Source organism: Pseudorca crassidens, chromosome 19 (genome assembly GCF_039906515.1).
Source record: "Pseudorca crassidens isolate mPseCra1 chromosome 19, mPseCra1.hap1, whole genome shotgun sequence".
In the NCBI taxonomy this organism is placed as follows: Eukaryota; Metazoa; Chordata; class Mammalia; order Artiodactyla; family Delphinidae; genus Pseudorca; species Pseudorca crassidens.
In genome coordinates, this window is record NC_090314.1 from 39,159,512 (window position 1) to 39,179,403 (window position 19,892).

Below are 19,892 nucleotides of genomic sequence, written 5' to 3' on the forward strand. Positions count from 1 at the left end.
AGAGTTCCTGCTCCTCCCAGGCTGATATCAAAGGGCAACAGGGGCTGTGACAGAAGGCAAACATTCAGACCAAAGCCAGATGTGGAACTGAAGCAACAAGAGGAAAAGCAAGAGCATCAGGTAAAAAAATAAAATAAATTTTTAAAAAATCTCAAAAAAAAAAAATCTTATTCCTCTCAGTTTATGTCTGAGAGCATGAAGAGCTTAGTAAAATCATAGCTCAGGAGCAATTTGTAAAGGAGAATGAGTGAGAAATTTGGGGAAATGTGGAGCAGATGTTCATATGGAGCTAGACTCTCAGAAAACTTTGTATCTATCATGGTTGTCATCAGCAACCAAGTAACATCAATGAGCCTTGGGAGTCATGAGAGTATAGTTCTGCTAGTTCAAAAGCAATTAGATTTGTTTGTGAGTCCCAGCAGGTGGAAGTTATAGGGAGACAAATTATAGCTGAAAATAAAGAAGCTATTTCTTTTTTTTTTTTTTTTTGCGGTACGCTGGCCTCTCACTGCTGTGGCCCCACAATCCCGTTGCGGAGCACAGGCTCCGGACGCGCAGGCCCAGCGGCTATGGCTCACGGGCCCAGCCGCTCCGCGGCATGTGGGATCTTCCCCGACTGGGGCACGAACCCGTGTCCCCTGCATCGGCAGGCGGACTCTCAACCACTGCGCCACCAGGGAAGCCCAAGACATTCGGACTGTTTTGAAACTTGGGAAATATAACATTTGAAAAAACAATTTTAATCTGGAGCAAAATAACATTTGAAAAAAACAAGTTTAAGTTGGCAAATGGATGACACAATCGAAACAGCAGAAACCTGCTACAGTTTCTAAAACAAAGCCTGTCCGATGCAGAAAATGCACATTTGAAGCAAATTAAAGAATTTGGACATTGTTGAAAACAGGGCCCAATATCTTGAAGTTTCACCACAAAATTTTGAAAAAGTGCAAATAACTTTTTTCTTTTTTTCCAAAAAAGGATCTTTTTGGTTTCTTGTTTTTTTGGGTTTTTTTTCTTTTCTTGTTGAATCTGCCCCAAGAGCTTCTTGTTTTTTGGTTGTTGTTGTTTTCTTTCTTCTTTCTTGATCCTCTTTTTTGTTGTTGGTTTTGAATTCTTGTCGCCCCAGCCCCCCTTCCTGCTCCTCCCCTTTCTGACTCCCCCTCCCCCCTCGCTGGGAGTGGAGGTGCTGGGTGGGGAGGAACGGGGAGGAGTGAGGACGTTTAGGACAGGACCTCGGAGGGAAGGAGACCAGCCTGAACTGTTGGAAGGCCACTGGAGGTTCAGGAACAAAGGGAAGAATAGGATTGGGGGAGGACACAGAGAGGGCACTGCCCACCTAGGAGCTCCTGGCTAAAGTCAGGTGGAAGGAGTTGTCATAGAAGGTCCTAAGAGACAGGAGGCAGGAAGCTGTCTGTGGGGGGATGGAGGGGAGTGTCTCAGTGACCTGTTGGTTGACCTTCCGCCAGGAGGGAAGTTCCTAGCAGCATGAGGGAGGCGGGCAGAGGCACTGGGGACCAGCTGTGGAGGCCCAGGCCTGGATCTTATTTGCCCAAGTGCCCAGGCTGGTCAGAGATTGCAGGTGTCAAGAAAGGGGAGGGCCTGGAGGCCAGGGTTGACGCCAGCACAGGCACTGCGGCTGCATCGTGGAGGAGCTGCAGGGGCAGGGAACCCGGCAAGCGCTCTCAGACTCCCACCCTCTTCTGGAATTAGTTACCCCTCAAGGGGCCTTCTACATATGGGAGTGATCATGGGATCCTTTGGGGACATGGCAAGAGAAGGGTCCAGAACTCAGGACTTAGGCCACTTTGGGGGGTCCGAGACTAGAGCTGCACCCTGGCTTCATTAGGCAGGCTATTTCCCACCCTGCCGCCTCCGGCCACAGTAATTAAGCTGGGGGTTGCCATGGTAACTGGTTCCTTGCCATAGAAAGGAATTAGGGCGGGGAGGAGACCAAGCCCCCAGGGACCCTAGGGCCTGGCACCCCCTCACCCACAGACCAGGCTACCATGTGGAGCTGAGGCCCACGGCCTGAGTCGAAGGAAACGCCAGGACCCTCCCAGGATCTCTAGCTCCAGTGGCAGCCTTGGGAGCTCGCTCTTCCTAGGAGCAGGAAGGAGGTTTGCTGTGTGTGTGTGGGGGGGGGTTCCCCTGGGTCCAGCAGATGCCCTGAGGAGGGCCAGCCCCCAGCCCTGCCTCTGCTAGGCTTCTTGGAAGGTCTACCAGGCATGGGGAGAAGTGCTGTAGGGCACACCGGCAGGAGGTGGGGTGGGATCTTCTGCCAGGGCTAGCTGGGGAGGGAGGGAGGGGAATCCAGTCTTTCCCCCCAGGGATGGGAGTGACATGTCCCCTGAGCTCTGAGCTCAGGGAGAGCGAGGACGGCGTGTCCGCCAGCGCCTTCGACTTCACCGTCTCCAACTTTGTGGACAACCTGTATGGCTACCCGGAGGGCAAGGATGTGCTGCGGGAGACCATCAAGTTTATGTACATGGACTGGGCCGACAGGGACAATGGCGAGATGTGGCGCAAGACCCTGCTGGCGCTCTTTACCAGCCACCAGTGGGTGGCACCGGCTGTGGCCACCGCCAAGTTGCACGCTGACTACCAGTCCCCTGTCTACTTTTACACCTTCTACCACCACTGCAGGCTGAGAGCCGGCCCGAGTGGGCAGATGCAGCGCACGGGGATGAGCTACCCTACGTCTTTGGTGTGCCCATGGTGGGTGCCACCGACCTCTTCCCCTGCAACTTCTCCAAGAATGATGTCATGCTCAGCGCCGTGGTCATGACCTACTGGACCAACTTCGCCAAGACCGGGTGAGGGCCAGAGGGGCTGGGTCAGGCATCCCTGCAGGTCAGGGCACACACCGCCTCCATCCTCAGCCCCTTCTCTCCCTCTCCTTCACACGGCCATCATTCCTCCATCAAGGCACTCTTGCCTTCTCGACTCAGACACCTGCCGGACAGCTCCTCCGTGTGTGTTGGAGACGCAGAAGAGTTGGACAGAGAGGTCCCTGTCTTTTCTGGGGGGCGGGCTCACTTGGTGCCTTTGGCTCTGAGTCTGTCTCTCCTTCCCTCCCTTGCCCACCCAGCTCTCTCCTTCTCCTCCCAGAGCTCGGCCCGCTGTCTGAGTGCTCCCATCTGTGTATCTGAGTGTGTGTGAGGGTGTGCTGTCTGTCTATTGCTGTCTCCACCTCTCTCTCTTGAAATCTATTGATATCTCTGCTTGCTTTGATCTGGTTTCTCTGTACTCGCTGGTTTCCCTCTGGCTGTCTCTCATGTCCTTTTGTGTCTCTGTTTCCATGTTTCCATATCTCATTCAGTCTTAGACTCTGCCTCTGTCACTGGTGGGGTCTGTCTCTGCCCTCTCTGCCCCTCTGTCCTCATCTCAGACTGTCTCTGGCAGTCTGGCTCCATCCCTATTTGTCTGTCTGTCCGTCCGTCTCTGGCAGTTTCTCTGTCTCTTCGTATCCGTCTCTGTCTCTCTTCCCGTCTCCCCAGCTCACTGCACCTCTGTCCATCTCTCTCCCCATTCCTCCCATAGCACGCCTCCACCCCTGCCTTTCATGGGAGCCTCACCTTACTCCTCCTTTCCCTGCCCCCCTGTGTCTACAGCGACCCCAACCAGCCGGTGCCACAGGACACCAAGTTTATCCACACCAAGCGCAACCGCTTCGAGGAGGTGGTGTGGAGCAAGTTCAACAGCAAGGAGAAGCAGTACCTGCACAACGGCTTGAAGCCGCGCGTGCGCGACAACTACCGCGCCAACAAGGTGACCTTCTGGCTGGAGCTCGTGCCGCACCTGCACAACCTGCACACGGAGCTCTTCACCACCACCACGCGCCTCCCTCCCTCCCTACGCCACGCGCTGGCCGCCGCGCCCGCCCCCTGGTGCCCCCGGCACTCGCCGCCCCCCGCCTCCGGCCACCCTGCCGCCCGAGCCCAAGCCCGAGCCGGGTCCCCGGGCCTACGACCGCTTCCCCGGGGACTCCCGAGACTACTCCACGAAGCTCAGCGTCACCGTGGCCTTGGGCGCCTCCCTCCTCTTCCTCAACATCCTTGCCTTCGCCGCCCTCTACAACAAGCGGGACCGGGGGCATGAGCTGCGGTGCAGGCGGCTCAGCCCCCACGGCGGCTCGGGCTCCAGCGTGCCCGGCGGGGGTCCCCTGCTCCCTGCTGCCGGCCGTGAGCTGCCACCCGAGGAGGAGCTGGTGTCGCTGCAGCTGAAGCGGGGCGGGGGCGTCGGGGCGGAACCTGCGGAGGCCCTGCGCCCCGCCTGCCCGCCCGACTACACCCTGGCCCTGCGCCGGGCGCCGGACGATTTGCCACTCTTGGCCCCCGGGGCCCTGACCCTGCTGCCCAGCGGCCTGGGGCCACCCCCTCCCCCGCCGCCCCCTCCCTCCATCCCTTTGGGCCCTTCCCCCCCCCCCGTCTCCCCCCACCGCTACCAGCCACAACAACACGCTCCCCCATCCCCACTCCACCACTCGGGTATAGGGGGCGGCTCGGGGAAGCCCTCCTCCCCGGCCCTCCCGGCCAGCTCAGAAGGCAGGGAGGAGGACTTGGCGACAGGCTTTTGTCGTGTGGAGCTGTCGCACGTCGAGGTGCTTTAGGTAGACTTGGGTTTCCTCGCCGGGATGTGTGCGCTTCTCCCGCGCGGAGTGGCCCGTTCTCTTCTCCGGACCTGGGCCTTTGAACAACTCCCCTCCATCGTCTGGACACCCGTCTTCTGTGTGTGGAGACGCGGAAGTATTTTCCCACGTGGAGGTGTGCTTTCTCATGAGGGGGTGAGAAACCATGTGCAGGGTGAGGTGTTTTTTTTTTGCCACCCTGGACACATGTTGGCTCCCTCAAAGAATTTCTGTGGGGATTTGTGCCCCCACCTCCTCCCTCCTCCCACCCCCTGGAGACCCTGGAAGTGGTGTGTTCACAAACAGCGACCCTTGGCCACCGGACGACGCAGGGTGATGCCTGGGAAGTAGCGAGGAAATCACAGCCCCCCTGCCCTGCCCCCAGCCATCCCGCCCCAGCGAAGCATGTGTATCCCCCGTGGCACAAGTGAGGTGAAGCACGGTCTCCCCCGGGCAGGCCTCGCCTTCTACAGATGACAGACACACATTCCTTGCCACGGGGAAGGGAGGAGATCTTGCATCCCTGTGCTGCCTGGGAACTTGTCTTCCCCTGGGTCCAGGATGCATTTCTGAGTGGAAACATGTTCTTGCATGTGGATGTACGTTTTCCCATGCAGACGGCCCCTTTCTCTCCAGCACTTCCCTGCATCTTAGGACCTCAGGCCCAGCACTTAACTTCTCACACAGCAGGTGTGAAAGGACTTCAAACTGACAGAAGCTGAGGGGGAGGGACAAACCCTGAGGAGATGAACAGACCCTAAGTTCTGCCCTTCTTTCCCCTAGAGTTTGGGGGGTGGGGGGCTGCGTGGCACCTGCCACCCACAGAGGCCGTGCATGTTTGACCAAAACTCTCACCGCGGTCTGAGGGCAACCCTTCTTCCCTCAGTCCTCAGACCATCTCTCATCCGTGCCAAACTGGTGAGGTGGGTTTGAGGGGCGAAGACCCCCCAAAACGTGCCAAGGATTCCTCAGCCCTGGGCCAGGGCAGGTAGGATACAGGAGAGGGGGAGGTGGCAGCTAAAGGGGTCCCGCCTGCGTCCCTCTTCTCGCCATGTCTCATCCCTCCCTCTCTGCCCGTTTTCCCTCCCCCCTTCGCCGTCCCCCTCTGAAGCCATCCCTTCCTGGTCTCAAGCCAGCTTCTCCCCTCAGCTGCCCACCCCCTCCTTTGACCTGCCCCCTCTCCCCTGGGCCCCCAGGGCTGAAGGAAAGGAGCAGTGGAGGGGGGAGGGGAGGAGAGCAGGGGAGAAAGGCTTCCCCGGACAGGTTGGGGGAGAGAACGGGGTCAGCTGTACTGAGGAACAGATGGAGGGGGCAGTGGGGGACGGCGCTTGGGCAGACACCAGCAGGAAGAATTTGATTTGAAAGGATGTGTGTAAGGTGACTGCCCAAAGAGAAACGGTTTGGGCCTCTGGGGAAAGGAACAATGTCGGGAAGGGTTTCAAGGGACACCAGCCGAGAAGGAGCCAATCCTCGTCTGCTGGCATTTTGTGGGTTCATTAGTGCCAAATTTGAATAGGGGGTGGAGTGCTGTCTTCCACTGACCCCCAAATCCCTGGTCTTGGTTCCCCAGAACTTTGCCTCCTGCCTGTCCCTTCTGCCCCCACCTCCACCCATGGAAACTTAGTTCTTTTCCCACCCCTTCCCTTGCCTGGTCTAGCTCCTTTCCAAACAGCCCTGCCTTCTAAATGCTAGGGACCTGGCCCCTGAACCCTGTAGACAGATGCCCCCAAACTGGGGCATGGGAGGGGGGCTGGGGGACCCCATGATTCAGCCACAGACTCCAGTGCCCAGCCCCTGTCCCCAGAACAATTCCTTGACAATCCCATGTCCCCACCCCAACCCTTCGCGGCACTGTACACATTTTTAAACCTGGCAAAAGATGAAGAGAATATTGTAAATATAAAAGTTTAACTGTTGGATTTTCCTGCTGTTATGTTGGGAGGTAGGGGTGGGGCTCTAAAGAAACAAACCTTGGAAAAGTGACTCTGCCAGTGAGAGAGGAGGAGGGGGTCCGAGCCCACAGCCCTTGCCAGTGAACAGCTCTGAGGTCAGAGAGAAAGGGGGAGTGGGTGCTGGGGTGAGGTTGTCATTGGTAATGGGGTTGTTCGGGGAGTTAAGATCAGGACCAGTGTCTGTGCAGAGGTCAGAGCCTGGCGTAGAGGACCAGGCAGGGGCTGATGGGGACAGACACCAAACAGGCCAGAGGGCCTATGGGCTGGTGCAGGTGGCTGGCTACAGGAGAGACATGCAAGGTGAAGGGTTTGGCCTCTGCTAAGCCCTGGCCCAGGCTGGAGGGTCAAACACAGGCCCAGGACTCTCCCTCTTGGCACATTTTGAGGGAGAGCCCCACATCATTGTGACCCACTTATCCCCAGGAGCCTCTGGGACAGGAAGGCGGCCAGTGGTACTGTGGGCACAGTAGGTTGGGGCCCTAGGGACCCCCATGGCCACGGCTGAGTGGCCCCGGCCCGGGTGGGCCTTGTGTCACAGCCCCAGCACCAACAACTGCCAGGACCTGGGCAACTCCATCCTGTTGCTGCTGGACCTCATCATCTGCGTTAACATTGGCATCAATATGGTGACACTGGTCAGGGTGGGGCCGGGTGGGAGGGTGCTGGCAGGATGGCTGGGGGGCAGGCCGGGTGGCGGGGGCCTGCCTGGAGTCACTGTGTCCTCCCCCACCTAGCTCTGGCGCAGACTCCGTGGCTTCTTACACCAAGTGTTTCATGTTATTTGTGAGAAAGGTAAGTGGAGGATGGGGAGGTTGGGGAATAGGAAAGACAGAAACCAGGTGTTCTAGCCCTGACCTTAAGTGGGCCCCTTCCCCTCCCGCTCTCCCTGCTCAGACACCATAACTATGCAAGCTTCTCTTCCTGCAACCTGCCTCTCCATCCCTGGAGGAGCCAGGCTCCCCACCAGCCTCTCACCTGTCCCCGATCCACAGAAGCTTCTAAGTTATGCTCACCTGGAAAGCAGACCCAGCCCCCGAAGCAGAGCGCCCCTGCAGTCTGCCTTCGGTGCACCATGGACCCTGTGAAAATGACCGTGTCCCCCCCACCCACTCGCCGCCGTCGCCGTCGAGACTCTTCAGCACGCCGCGCCCACCGCCCCATAGCCTGGGCCCCTGACAACTGACAGCGATGACGAGAAGCCCCCACGTCGGCACACAACAATCTGCCCCCACAACTGGAATTGCCCCAAGGACTGGGAAGGCTTTCAGTCCACCCAGGGGTTCTGGACTCCCTGGGCCCAGGATGCCGTGGAGCCACCTACCCAGACCATCCGCTTCCAGCAAACTGTAGAGGGAAGGCCGCTCAAAAGAAAGGCAGTCAGAGCTGGGCCTACAGGCCTACGCGTACCCTGTGAACACCCGCCCCACAGCCCTCAGGCCCTGAGCCACAAGAACGGGTGGGGGGTGCCCCAGGCAGAACAGGAGCAGTGTTCGCCAGCCCAGCCACCCATCCTGGGCCCGGCCCACGTCGCAGACATCCCCCGGCGCCACTCCTCAGGGCGCGTAGCCTATAATGCCAGAGACGTGAGGCGGCGGCTGCGGGAGCTGACCAGGGAGGTGGAGGCCCTGTCCCACTGTTACCCCCCGGTCTCTGGATCCAGCATGGCTGAGGGGATGGGAAAGGCCTAGGTATACCGTTCCCTGGCAGAGAGGTGACTGGGAGAAGAATAAAAAGAAGAGAGGAGGTGGTTTGTGGTGGTGTGGGGGGTGCCAGGGCCCACACAGCACCCAGAAGCCTGGTTGCTAAGGAAATGATCTCCCTGGCAACAGGGCCTAGAGAGCCCTGAGGACCCTCATCAACCTCTTGGCCTCACCAGGCCCTGTCCTCAGCCCTTTCCCAGGCCCTTCTTGGTTCCAAGCCTCCCACCTGCCTCTACTCTGTTCTTTAGTGCCCAGGGAAGCCCCCCAAATCCCACTCCAGATCCCCAGGCAGTACTGCCCTTGAGTGGAGACCCTCATCCCCATGGCCTCAGTCTCTCAGAGGTCCAGCTCCTACGAGAGCCCAGGTTTAGGCTGTAACTACAGGTGAGGTGTGGTCCCTCTGAAGCCCTGGTTTCTTTGGGGAGGGATGGCTGAGAGTGAGGGTACCCAGGCCCTCACAGTTCCCCAGTCAGAACCCAAAGCTCCTGTATACTCGAGAAGGCTTGGAGCGGAGGATAAAATATTGAGGACACTCTCAAGGGCTGCCTCCACACAGCCCTGTGTGCCCTCACTCCTCTGATTAGCACTTCCATGTCACAAATGAGGAGACTGAGGCTCAGAGACGCCAAGTGACTTATTCATGGTCACGCGGACACCAAGGATCAACTTCATGGCCTCAGACGCTCCGTCCCCCTGCTCCCACAGGTAGATTCCCATTGCTACTGGCCCATCAGAGTCTCCTCCCGCCTTCCTCAGTTTCCCATGTAAACTCATCAGGATATTGCATCCACTGGACAGCAGGGAAACCCAGGCCCTACCTACTTCTAGACACTTGGGATCACACACACGCACACAACCTGGGAACAAGGAGCCAGGTCGAAGGGACTAGACCTCACCTTCCATACCAGATGGGTTCCTGGAATGTGAGCAGATGGGCCTTTTATGAATCACCCTGCTTCTCTGTTCATTTTCATTTGACTAACGTTATCGATCATTTTAAGCTGATTCCATTAAGTGGGTCTATATTGAGCACCTGCTGTGTGTTCGGAGTCTTGATGGAAAATGCCCACTGGCTCTTTCTATTTCTTTCTCCCTTTTTTTTCTTTTTGGCCATGCAGTGTGGTTTGCAGGATCTTAGTTCCCTGACCAGGGATTGAACTGGGGCCCTCAACAATGAAAGCGTGTAGTCCTAATCACCGGACATCCCGGGAACTCCCTGTTCCTCTATATCTGTTGAGATGTTCATTGTGCAAAGAAAATGACTTGAGGTTCCCCAGGTACCACTTTCACAGACCCCAGCAATGAAACCGGTTGATAACAGTAGATTCCGTTTGTCATATCAACAACTACATCTATTTTGTGCTTTGTGAATTTCATGTGGTTTTCTTAAGACAGCAGCTAACCGTTTTTCAACTCGGAGGGTTGGCTCAGTGGGAGGGAAGTTGGTTAGGAAGGAGAGAAACCATGGTTTGGGGTGGTCTCTGGCAAAGGCAGCAAACCCTTGCTCTGAACTAAAGGGGCCAGTGACCACCAACACCTAAGGCTGCAACCCCTGGCAGGAAGGGGTGGGTACGGTGGGTACTAGAGGGGTTATGACAGGGAAATCAGCAGGACAAGGAGGGGATGGTGCAGTGGGGCGACCCCAGAGGGGACTCTTACTGTCACTCATCCATCTAGTCACCCTCGCTGCTGGCCCCAAGCAGGCGTGGGTGGGGAATCACAACAGGCTACATAAGCTGCCATAATGTCTCGAACAATGAAATGGAGGAAATCCTTTATGCATGATTCAGTCCCTATGAAGACTGTCTCTCATCTGTAGCAACCATGCTTGCACATCAAGTTAAGCAAGGTCCCATGGAGACAGAAGGACCGACTGAACTCTGGGGACTAGGCTCCATGTAGTGGGAGCCGAGGGCAGAGATGGCCACATAAAGGGCCAGCTGAGTGGATGAAAGATTGGCCACCTCGGCATTGTGACTCCCTGCAACGTGCCCCATTATGACCATGCTCCCTCACCTGTTGGTGGGTGTCCGCAGGTCCTGACATGAGTGCACTGTGGGTCGGGGCCGGTGGTGGTGGGGGGTGGCCCGCGGCCCAGGTGGCCCTAGGACCCCCCCACCATGGAAAACCGGCTCTGGTATGACAACCTGGGGTGCTGCCATCAATACCAAGAAAGTACCCAGAATGCGGAGGACTTCCTACTCCTGCTGCTGGGCCTTGTCGTTCTTGTCAGCATTGGGATCAGCATGGCAACTATGGTCAGCGATGGTTGGGGACCACCAGTAGGGGTGAAGAGGGCTGAGGGTGGGAACCAGCTGCAGCCTGCACCTCCGTCTGCAGGAACGGTCTTGGCTGGGACGGGGGGTGAGGGTGGAGAGCCTGGCCTTCATTTTCACCCACCCCACCCCACCCCACCCCAGGTATGGCATGGGCTCCAGAATGCCTTAGACAAGACCATCTATTGGATTAATCAGAAAAGTAAGTACGGAAGACAGGTAAGGGGCACCACACCCCTGCTACTCCCAGGGCCCTAGAAACCCAGGCCCCCAGATTCCCAACCCTGAACTCTTCTGACAGTTGCCCTGCCCTCACGGACTCTCGCCTCCGCCAGATGAAATCTCGCAGGCTTGTGAAAGTTCCCCCAAACATCCTCCTGCCAAGGCCCAAGACGTCCACATCCACTGCACCCTGGACCCTGTGGAAGTGAAGATGGCCCGGCCCGCTTGCTACTCCCTGTCCTCCTACCATCATCTCCGCAACCGTAGCCGCAGCTGCAGCCGCCGCCCCTGCAGCCACCAGCGGAGGCCGAAGAACCGCAGACAATTCCCCTACAGCCGCTCAGGCTTCCGTAGGCCGCATCGCAGCCACGGGATGTCACAGCTGCGGCCGATGCCCTCCTTTGATTGGGAGGACCCGGACTCCTACCTGGAGGAGGAGGAGGATCTTTCCTTCCCACAACCCAAGTACCCGTGGGGGTGCTGGGGAGGGCTCTACCAGCAGATGGGCCTGCCCTCCAACGTGGGTCTCTGGGGCCGCCAGGGTGGGATCCTGGCCAGCCTGCCACCACCCTGTCTCTACCTGTCGCCCGAGCTGCGCCGCATGGCCAAGCGTGTGGAGGCCAAGTCCGAGCTAAGGCTGCAGTCCTTCGGGGCCCCCTGCTCACCAACCCGCATCTGGAGCAACGTGGAGGCTGACCAGTGGACCTCGTCTCCACCACCTCCCCGACGGCTGCCCCCAGCCCCTCGTGGGTCCCTGGGCACAGCACTTACCCCTCAAGGGGCCAGCTCCCGTATGACTCCTGGGATCAGCGGCGGCGTGGTCTGGAGGGCTCTGGGCCTCCATCCGCTCTGGTGCCTCGGGGCTGCCGGCCCGAAGCCTGGCAGCGCAACTCGCCACCGGCCCACGGACGGAGCCTCCCCTGCTGTGCTCACAGCCAACCCAACCGCAGCCCGCACCCGTCCACGGGACACTTGAACTACTCCCGGGATCCCCACGAGGTGCGGCGCCGGGCGGCCGAATGGGCCGAGATGCTGCCCGTGCGGCGCCCTCTGGCCGCCTCCACCTCCCTCATGGTGCTGGCAGAGGCCTCGTACAAGCGGGCCCCGGCTCCCAGCTCAGCACTGCTCCTCCGCCCCTTCCAGTCCCTGCCCGACGTCCAGGCTACCGAGCACCCTCCACCCCCACCCACCTTCATGCCACTCAGCTGGAACCCGGGGGGCAATGCCAACTACCAGGTGTATGACAGCCTGGTGCTGAAGTGGCAAGTGCAGGAGAGCCAAGCGCGGGCCAACTCGCTGCTACCTTCCACCTCGGCCTCGAGGCCCTCTCTGCACGGGAGCCAGACTGGGCAAATGAACTGACCAGCAGCAAATGGGGGCGGGGGCGGGAGCGGGAGCGGCAGGGCATGGAGAGAGGAACAAAGAGCGCCAGAGTCCAGGAAACACTGGTGGTCTGTGGCTTGGAAGCACCACTCCTTCTGCCAGCCTGGGTCCCTGCCCTTGGCTTCCTGCAATAAGAAGCCAGTGTCCCCTTCTTGGCCTGAGGGTCCCCTTAGTTTAGTGGCCACAGTCCTGCCAGCAGGCCCCTCCCGGTCCTATACCATGCACTAAGTACATCTGCAGCTGCAGACTCCAAACCCCTGGTCTCTGGGCACCTCCTCTGTGTCTCAGCTGTCCCTGTCCCCAAAGAGCCTCATACAAGAAGCTGCTTCCAAACTGGGAGGTTCCACATCTGGGCAGGTCCAGCTCCACGCCCAGTGAAGGGCATGAAGAAGGCTGAGGCTCTGGACTCCAGCCAGGCCTTCCGCAGGGCTCTGAGGCCAAGGTCTTCCTAGTCTCAGGAGGGGCCAAGAGATGGAATGTGTCATTTGAACAAGTGAGTCAGCGGGCGGTGAGCGAATGATTGACCGCTCGAGGGGATGTATGCCGGCCACCGGGCCCTGTTTCACTGTCCAGGCTCAGCTTACCTGACCCTGTTTAACCAGGGAATGCCACTCTGGGCCCTCCTTTTCATCCCCCTCCCTCACTGTGACCTCACCACCTGCCCCATTATGACCCAGTCTGACTCCCAGTTAAAAGTGGAGGGCAGGGGGCCCAGGCAGTCCTGGGACCCCCGGCCATGGGTGAGGGAACCTGCTACACAGCCGAGCCGGCCCCTAGCCCCGAACCCAGGAAATGCCAGGACCAAGAAGACTTAATTCCTCTGCTGCTGCTCAGCCTGATCTTCCTCATCGTGGGGATCAACGTGGTGACTATGGTCAGGGCAGGATCTGGGCAGCGGGGTTGGGGGAGCCCTGGGGTCTTGAAGGGGCTGAGGTGGGGGGGCTGCTGGGGTGTGGCCGGACAAGGGTTGGATTTCAGGGCTAACCCTGCTCCCGGCCTCCCCCCTCCCCTTCTTCCCTCAGCTCTGGAGGCATCTGAAGAGATTCTTGCGGGCACTCTTCAATCGAATTTTCCCCAAAGGTGAGTGGGCGCCAGCGTGGGCTCAGGGGATGTGGGCCTGTCCCCTTTCTTCCATCCCTGCCTTGATTCTCAGCCCCTCATGAACCCAGGCCCTGACCCATCTCGCCTTTCCCCGCAGACAAGCAAGCCAGCTGTGTAGACAGCCATCGCATGCGCAGGCGCTGCTGCGTGGATCCCAAGAAACCGCGCTCAAGAGTTTCTTCCCGCCTCCGCCATCGCCCAAGCTTCCTGCTCGGGCAGCCAAACCACCCTGACTCCTGGATACGAGACAAAAAAGATGAGAAGGCTTCTAAGTACTGCCGGATGCCACCTCAGTGTGGACGGGCTGGGGCTTCCATGCAGGTTCCACGGAGACTGTGGAAGGAGTGGGTAGTGGGAGCTGGGGAGGCCCCTGCTGTCACAGCCTTAAAGTCCCAAGCCAACTTTTACTCCAGGTAAGAGACATCTTCCAAGCTCCGCAGGATGAGCAAGGTGGACGTGTTTCAACTCCGCCTGTCCCAAGAGAGCAAGATTAAGACCCCAAAGTATGACCCAACCAAGGCCCCAGCCCGGGCCCAGACCCGCCCCCCAGTTCAGCCCCCTGCGCATGCTCCTGCGAAGGCCCAGACCTTCTCCTCAGCCCAACCCCCTGCGCACTCGCCCCAGGCCGAGACCTGCTCCCGAGGCCTCGCTCATGAGCACACTTCCGCCCGGGCCCAGGCCTTCTCCCTAGTGCACCCCACTGGGAACACTCTGCCAAAGCCCAGACCTTCTCCTCCACCCACCCCTCTGAGCACGCCCCACCTCAGGTCCAGACTTGCTCCACATTCCACCCCCCTGAGCACACCACCCCCCAGGCCCAGACCCCCTCCCCAGCCCTCACCCCTGAGCACAGCCCTGCTCAGGTCCATGGCCCTGAGCATACTTCAGCCCATACTCCAGCCCAGGCCCAAGCCCAGGCCCCCTCACCTGCCTCAGCCCAATCCCTGGGCCACACTTCTGTCTGCAGCCTGACCCATGCTCATCTGACCTATACCCATGCCAACACTCTGGTCCCTCCCCCAACTGCTGCCCCTGCTACTACTCCTGCCCTCGCCCCTACACCAGCCCCTGTCCCGATCTCTGCCACAACCTCTGTCCCAGCGCTGGTCATGGCCCTGATGACCACTCCAGTCCCTTCCACCACCCCTACCCCCATCCTAGGTTCTATTTCCTCTACCTTGTCTGCCTTCAGCCAAGGCCTCTCCTCCGGCCGTGTGGTCTATGATGCCCGCAGGGTAAAGCAGAACTTATTCCATGTGTGTCCCCCTCAGAACTCTGGATATTCCAGAAAGGACTTGGGTACCCTCTCCAGGCCCCAAGAGAGGCACGGTCTGCTGAGCTCTGGTACAGCAGAGCAAACACTGAAGCAATGTAGTGGGGACAGTGCCAAGCCCTCCACAGGATCCATACTGGGTTACCTGGAGTTGGGGAATATGGAAGGGAAGACCTCAAATGATGCCAAAGACAAATTTGTACAGTCCAAGACCTTCCCTTACTGCAGCTTCCTTCCTTGCAGGTCTCAGAAGAGAAACACGGACCCCCAGACTCCAGTCTACCCCACATTCCTGTACTCCAAGGATGCTGCACCTTCCCAACCTTACTTCCATTCTCAAAACAGTGCCCAGAGCTCACCATGCACCATGCCTGCACCATGCACTCTTTATCTACCTCTTGTTTCTCCCAGATCCTGGGTCCTTCATCAACACAGCAACCACCAGAAGCCCTCCACCTTAATGCAACCCCCCATCTTGCCCCCAACCTCCAAGTCTTCTCAGTCTGTCCTCTCTTCCCAGGGCCCCATCCCTCCCCAGTTATCCACTACTTCCCAAACCCCAAGCCAGGCCCAACCCCCTGAACTTCATGAGAGTCTAGACCTCAACCAAGGCTCTGTCCTCCCAAGGACCCCAGGCCTTTCCAAAGTCTGCAGAGTTTCCAGAAACCCAGGCCTTACCACAAACCCAGGCACCCACAAGAGTCCAGGCCTTATCCAAGACCCAGGCCTCCCCAAGAACACAGGCCTTGCTCAAGATCCAGGCCTCCACAAGCTTCCTGGCCCCCATAAGGGTCCAGCCCTTACTCAATACTCTGGCTTATCCCAGAGATCAGGCCTCCATAACAACTCATGCCTTATCCCAAATCCTGGCCTCCACAAGGATGCAGGGCAGCACATACCATGGACTTCTATCCCACCCAGTCAGAACTGCCGCTCTCCCAAGGCTCAGGTGGCCTACAATGACCTGCTAACCTTCTCAGAGGTACCTGTGCTGATTGTGCTGCAATCACCCTCCCAGCAAGCAGGCAGCCAAGGCTGGGTGTACCACCCCCAGGATACAGTTCCTCCAGCCTGCCAGAATCATCGCCAGATGTCTACGCCTCCCAAAACCAGCTGGAAGCCCTACCACCCGTCAGGCACCCGGCTCGGGCATGTGGTCTTTGACGCCCGCCAGAGACAGTTCAGAGCAGGCAGGGACAAGTGAGAAGCTCTGTCTCCCAGGCGCCTTCACCGAGAGACCTCCAACAACTCACCGGAGCCCATCAAGGAGTGGGGATATCAGTGTGCTCAGAGCAACTTAGAAAAAGAGGGGACAGATATGCATGAGGAATAAAGAGACAAGAGAAGTGTTCTGTGGTTGCTTGAGGACATCCACCCCAGCCCCATCCCACAGGGCCTGATGAGGACCTAAAATATCCCTGCTTTCCCTCCATCACTGTCTAGCTGAATCCTTCATCCCCAAGGCCCTAGAGCTGCATTGTCAATTACAGTAGCCACTAGCCAAATGCCTATTAGAATGTAAATTAGTTAAAATTAAGGAAAATTAATTCTGTTAAAAATTAAGTTAAAAAGTTAAAAATTCTGTTCCCTGGCGGTCCAGTTGTTGGGACTTGGAGCTTTCCCTGCTGTGGCTGGGGTTCAATCCCTGGTCGGGGAACTCAGACCCCGCAAGCTTCATGGCTTGGCCAAAAAAAAAAAAACCTCTGCTCCTTAGTGCCATGACCTTCTAAGTGCTCAGTAGGCACATGGAGCTAGCGGCTACTGCATTGGACGGCACAGATTTAGAACATTTGCATCACCATGGAAAATGCTATTGCAGAGCAGTGCTTTAGAGCTTAGAGCAATTTCCCTTTCCCTGTCACCCACCCCCAGCATCTTAAAGCTCCCCCAGAGCCCAGAGAACTTAGCTCTTTTTAGGGTGGCTCAGAAGCCACCCTCTGGGGAGGAGGTAAGATGTGGGGATGGACAGCCAATGCCTGATTTCCCCAGACTGTGAGAAAGAGCCCAGGCTTCAGTTTTCCTCATCTGGTCTCTTGGGTCACGACCAGATGTATGGAAACTTGCCTCCCCCGTTCTGGGCTGTGTTTGGGGCTCTTGGTTACTGAGGGAGAAGACCTCTCTTTGTCAGTGACTAGGAAACCTTGTGTTTTAGGCTCCCCAAATTGAGCCCTGGATTCTGAGGGTACCCTCCTTCATAGGCCTCTAAATATTTCGAGGTGTCTCCACTTAATTTTCTTGCCCATGGACTTAGTCCCAGTTCAGTGTGGAGACAGACCCCTGGGTAAAAGGCATGTAAGAATTCCTGGTCCAGTGTGCATCGGTCTAATCTGTGAGCGTGTCTCTGGTGTCCTGTCTTTCTGTCCTATTATTCTGGCTCCTAGTTTCATCCTGGATCCTAGCTGTGTCCATGATAGCACTGGTCGCTGAAAGCCATTTCCTTCCCCTGATAATTTTTCATTGCCCTGCCCTAGCCCAGCTGGAGTTTCCTCTGGACTTGATTTTCAGTCCTGATAACTCTTCTGTATACACACATAAGCTGCGAGATTCCAAAGCGTTTTCCCTGCCACCACTTGTGTGTCTGAGGTGGGCAACACTAATATGTCCCTTCCCTGAGTCAGATGTCCATCCCTGGGTCACTACATGCACACTATCGGTGTGTTCTTGTCTAACGTTACCACCGCCGATTCCAAGGAGATACGTCCCAGCCGGAGAGCCCATTTCCAACACCTCTCTGGCTCAGCTCTGACCTTGGACAAGTCATGTGCAACCTTTCTAGGCTTGCAGTCTCATCTCTAAACTGAAGTTATAATTGCATGCAAGAACCCTTCTAGATTTAAATGACCAGGGCTCCTCTACTCCCAAGTGAGATGTAGAGTCCCCTACTTCTCCGCATGCCCTAGTGTATGTCCCTCATTATTGTTTGCTATTCAGATCCATCCTATTAGGCCTCTGTTCTGACCCCAAGGAGTGTTTGTGCGGTTCACCTGGCCTTGTAAAGACACAGAATAGTTTATCATAAAGACACAGAATAGCTTACCTCCATAGAAACTACAACTTCCATCAGGCACTACTTCAACGGAACAGGAAAGGATGTGGGGGCGTGGCCCCAACGCCCTGGTAGCTTTGAAGACAAACTACAACTCCCAGGACAGCCGCGAGATCTCTGCAGAGCAAAAGGAGTGACTGAACTCTGACTGGAGGCCGGGCTGGTCCGGAACCACCCCGACAGTCTCCAGAAAGGGGCGTGGTTATAATTTAAGGGCGTGGCCTTACAGGCAGCAGGAAGAAGTTACCTGTTGAATCTTCCTATCCATTCTCTTCCCAGCCTTTGCAGCTAACCCTAAGAGGGAAGCCGCAAACCACTAGCCTCTTCTGAAAAAGAGGTAAGGGGACGTAGACAAGGGGCAGCGAAGGAGGCTATTGCATTCCTTAGGAGGGGCCAAACAGCTACTTTCTACCTGCTGAGTCAGGTGAACCGTTCCATGGGGGCGGGGACCAGCATATGAGAAAAGGGCAAGGATGGAGGAGGTATTTATTTGTTCTCTTTCAAGACTAAATTTAGGGCCCTTCGTCTGCAGACCCATTGGCGGACTGTGTCTTGGGAACCCTCTTGGCCTCTGGAAGAGCAAAGAACGGGGGCCAGTTTTCCGCAGCAAAAGGTACGGCCCGTCTGGGCTTCCTCCCGTCTGTGTATTTCCTAGCCCCCAAACGACAGAGCCATATGGCTTCCGCGGTCTGGGGGAGTGCTCCCTGGTGGGGCCCACCGCCCCCAGCCCCAGCCCGGCCGCTCACGGACATCGACTTCTGCTCTGCGGCGCAGCTGCAAGAACTAACCCAGCTGATCCAGGAGCTGGGTGTGCAGGCGAGCTGGAGTGAAGGTCCCAAGCCAGGACCAGATCTCCTCCAGGCCAAGGACTTTGTTTTCTCTTTGCTTGGTAAGTAACCCTCCCAGCCGTCGGGAACTTGCAGCTCTCAGCTCCGCCTCACCCCGCCCCGGCTCTGGATCACGACTTTACGGTCCCTTCTCTTTCCTTAGGTCTCGTTCACCGCCGGGACCCTCGCTTTCCTCCTCAGGCAGAGCTCCTGCAACTTCGTTGCGGGATTCGCGAGGGCTCCCTGGATCTGGGGCCTGCGCCTCTAGGGCCCTACGCTCGGGGACCTCACTACGACTCCGGCTTCACACTCCTGGTGCCCGTGCTTTCGCTAGATGGCACCGGGTAGGAGCTGCAACCGGATGTGGGATCCTGTTACACATGGCTCTTCCTCCCAGAGCAGGTACGCGGAACCTCGGTCCGGGAGGCATGACAGGATTGCCTAGGACCCCCAGTCCCAGGAGGACGTGATTCGATCCACCCAGCCCAAAGCAAAGAAACTCCCAAGGATCCGCAAATCTCTGTGGACCAGCTACACGTCACTGAGCCTGAGGCACACGAGTCTTTGGAAAACTCACCTAGTAATGTTTCAGTGCCAGAGTTGCCTCAACAAGACGTAACCGATGTTGACTTTCCCTCACCACTGAAAAAAAACGAATGGTGACGTCACCAAAGCAACCGACGTTAGCCCAGTGCCACAGCCGTTGGAGGCTCCGGAGGCATGGCCCACATTGTGCCCCGCCCAGGTGGCTGCCCGGTTCTCTGCTTCGCTGGCTGCGGTCACTGAGTCCCCGTTTCCGGTTCCGGGTGCCCCGCGCTTGGTCGAGGCAGCCCGCCACGCGGGGATCACCACCATCCTCCTGGCTACGCCCGGGCCCCCGCGCCGCCTCCTGCTTTTCGACTTGATCCCCGTGGTGTCCGTGGCCGGCTGGTCCCAGGGGGCTCGGAGCCACTCGTGGGCCGGCCCGCTGGCCTCGGAGTCGTCTTCCTTCTCCCTGGTGCCCGGCGGCGGCGGCGGCACAGAGCGGCCGGACGCCTCCTGCTGGCAGCTCTACTTCGCACGCCAAGAGCTGGCGCTCAAGACGCGCATACCCGTTCCCCTGCTGCAAGCGCACGCGGCGGCCCAGGCGCTGCTGCGCCCTCTGGTGGCCAGGACTAGGGTCGCGGCGCCCTACCTCCTGCGGACGTTGCTCTACTGGGCGTGTGAGCGGCTGCCCGCGCCCTATCTGGCGCGAGCCGAGAATACGGGCGCCAGCTGCCTCGGGCTGCTGGATGAGCTGGGCCGGGTGCTCGAGGCCGGGACGCTGCCCCACTATTTTCTGAGTGGCCAAAAGCTCCGTGCGGGGGACGGTGCCGCTTCGCTGCTCGGGGCGTTGGCCCTGCCCGCGCCCTGCGCGCCGCTGTGGAAGAGGCCAAGGCTGCACGCAAGGGGGGCGTCTTAGCCGGCGTGGGAGGCGGGGCCCATTAAAGACGCTGTTCCTACTAA

General features: G+C 58.1%; 3 protein-coding genes and 3 pseudogenes across 3 annotated transcripts in view; 5 read left to right on the forward strand and 1 right to left on the reverse strand.

Annotated features, from left to right (window-relative positions):
• LOC137212723 (AP-2 complex subunit beta) overlaps positions 1 to 19,197 on the reverse strand; it is a 149,680-nt gene extending 130,483 nt beyond the window's left edge. The window contains exon 1 of the mRNA XM_067716462.1: positions 18,985 to 19,197. The gene's annotated coding sequence lies outside the window, so the exon portion shown is untranslated. The remainder of the gene's footprint in view (positions 1 to 18,984) is intronic.
• LOC137211647 (neuroligin-2-like) lies at positions 2,330 to 4,939 on the forward strand (annotated as a pseudogene).
• LOC137212731 (spermatid maturation protein 1-like) lies at positions 7,071 to 8,294 on the forward strand (annotated as a pseudogene).
• LOC137212730 (uncharacterized protein SPEM2-like) lies at positions 10,092 to 12,567 on the forward strand. Its single transcript, XM_067716471.1, is given in 4 exon segments — positions 10,092 to 10,537; positions 10,700 to 10,757; positions 10,891 to 11,514; positions 11,517 to 12,567. Coding segments are annotated over 4 exon segments (1,443 nt in total). The 5' UTR covers positions 10,092 to 10,399; the 3' UTR covers positions 12,140 to 12,567.
• Positions 12,897 to 15,982, forward strand: LOC137211648 (uncharacterized protein SPEM3-like). The gene is given in 5 exon segments (XM_067714213.1): positions 12,897 to 13,034; positions 13,183 to 13,240; positions 13,359 to 13,674; positions 13,953 to 15,792; positions 15,794 to 15,982. Coding segments are annotated over 5 exon segments (2,394 nt in total). The 3' UTR covers positions 15,836 to 15,982.
• On the forward strand, positions 17,367 to 19,892 carry LOC137212724 (transmembrane protein 102-like; annotated as a pseudogene).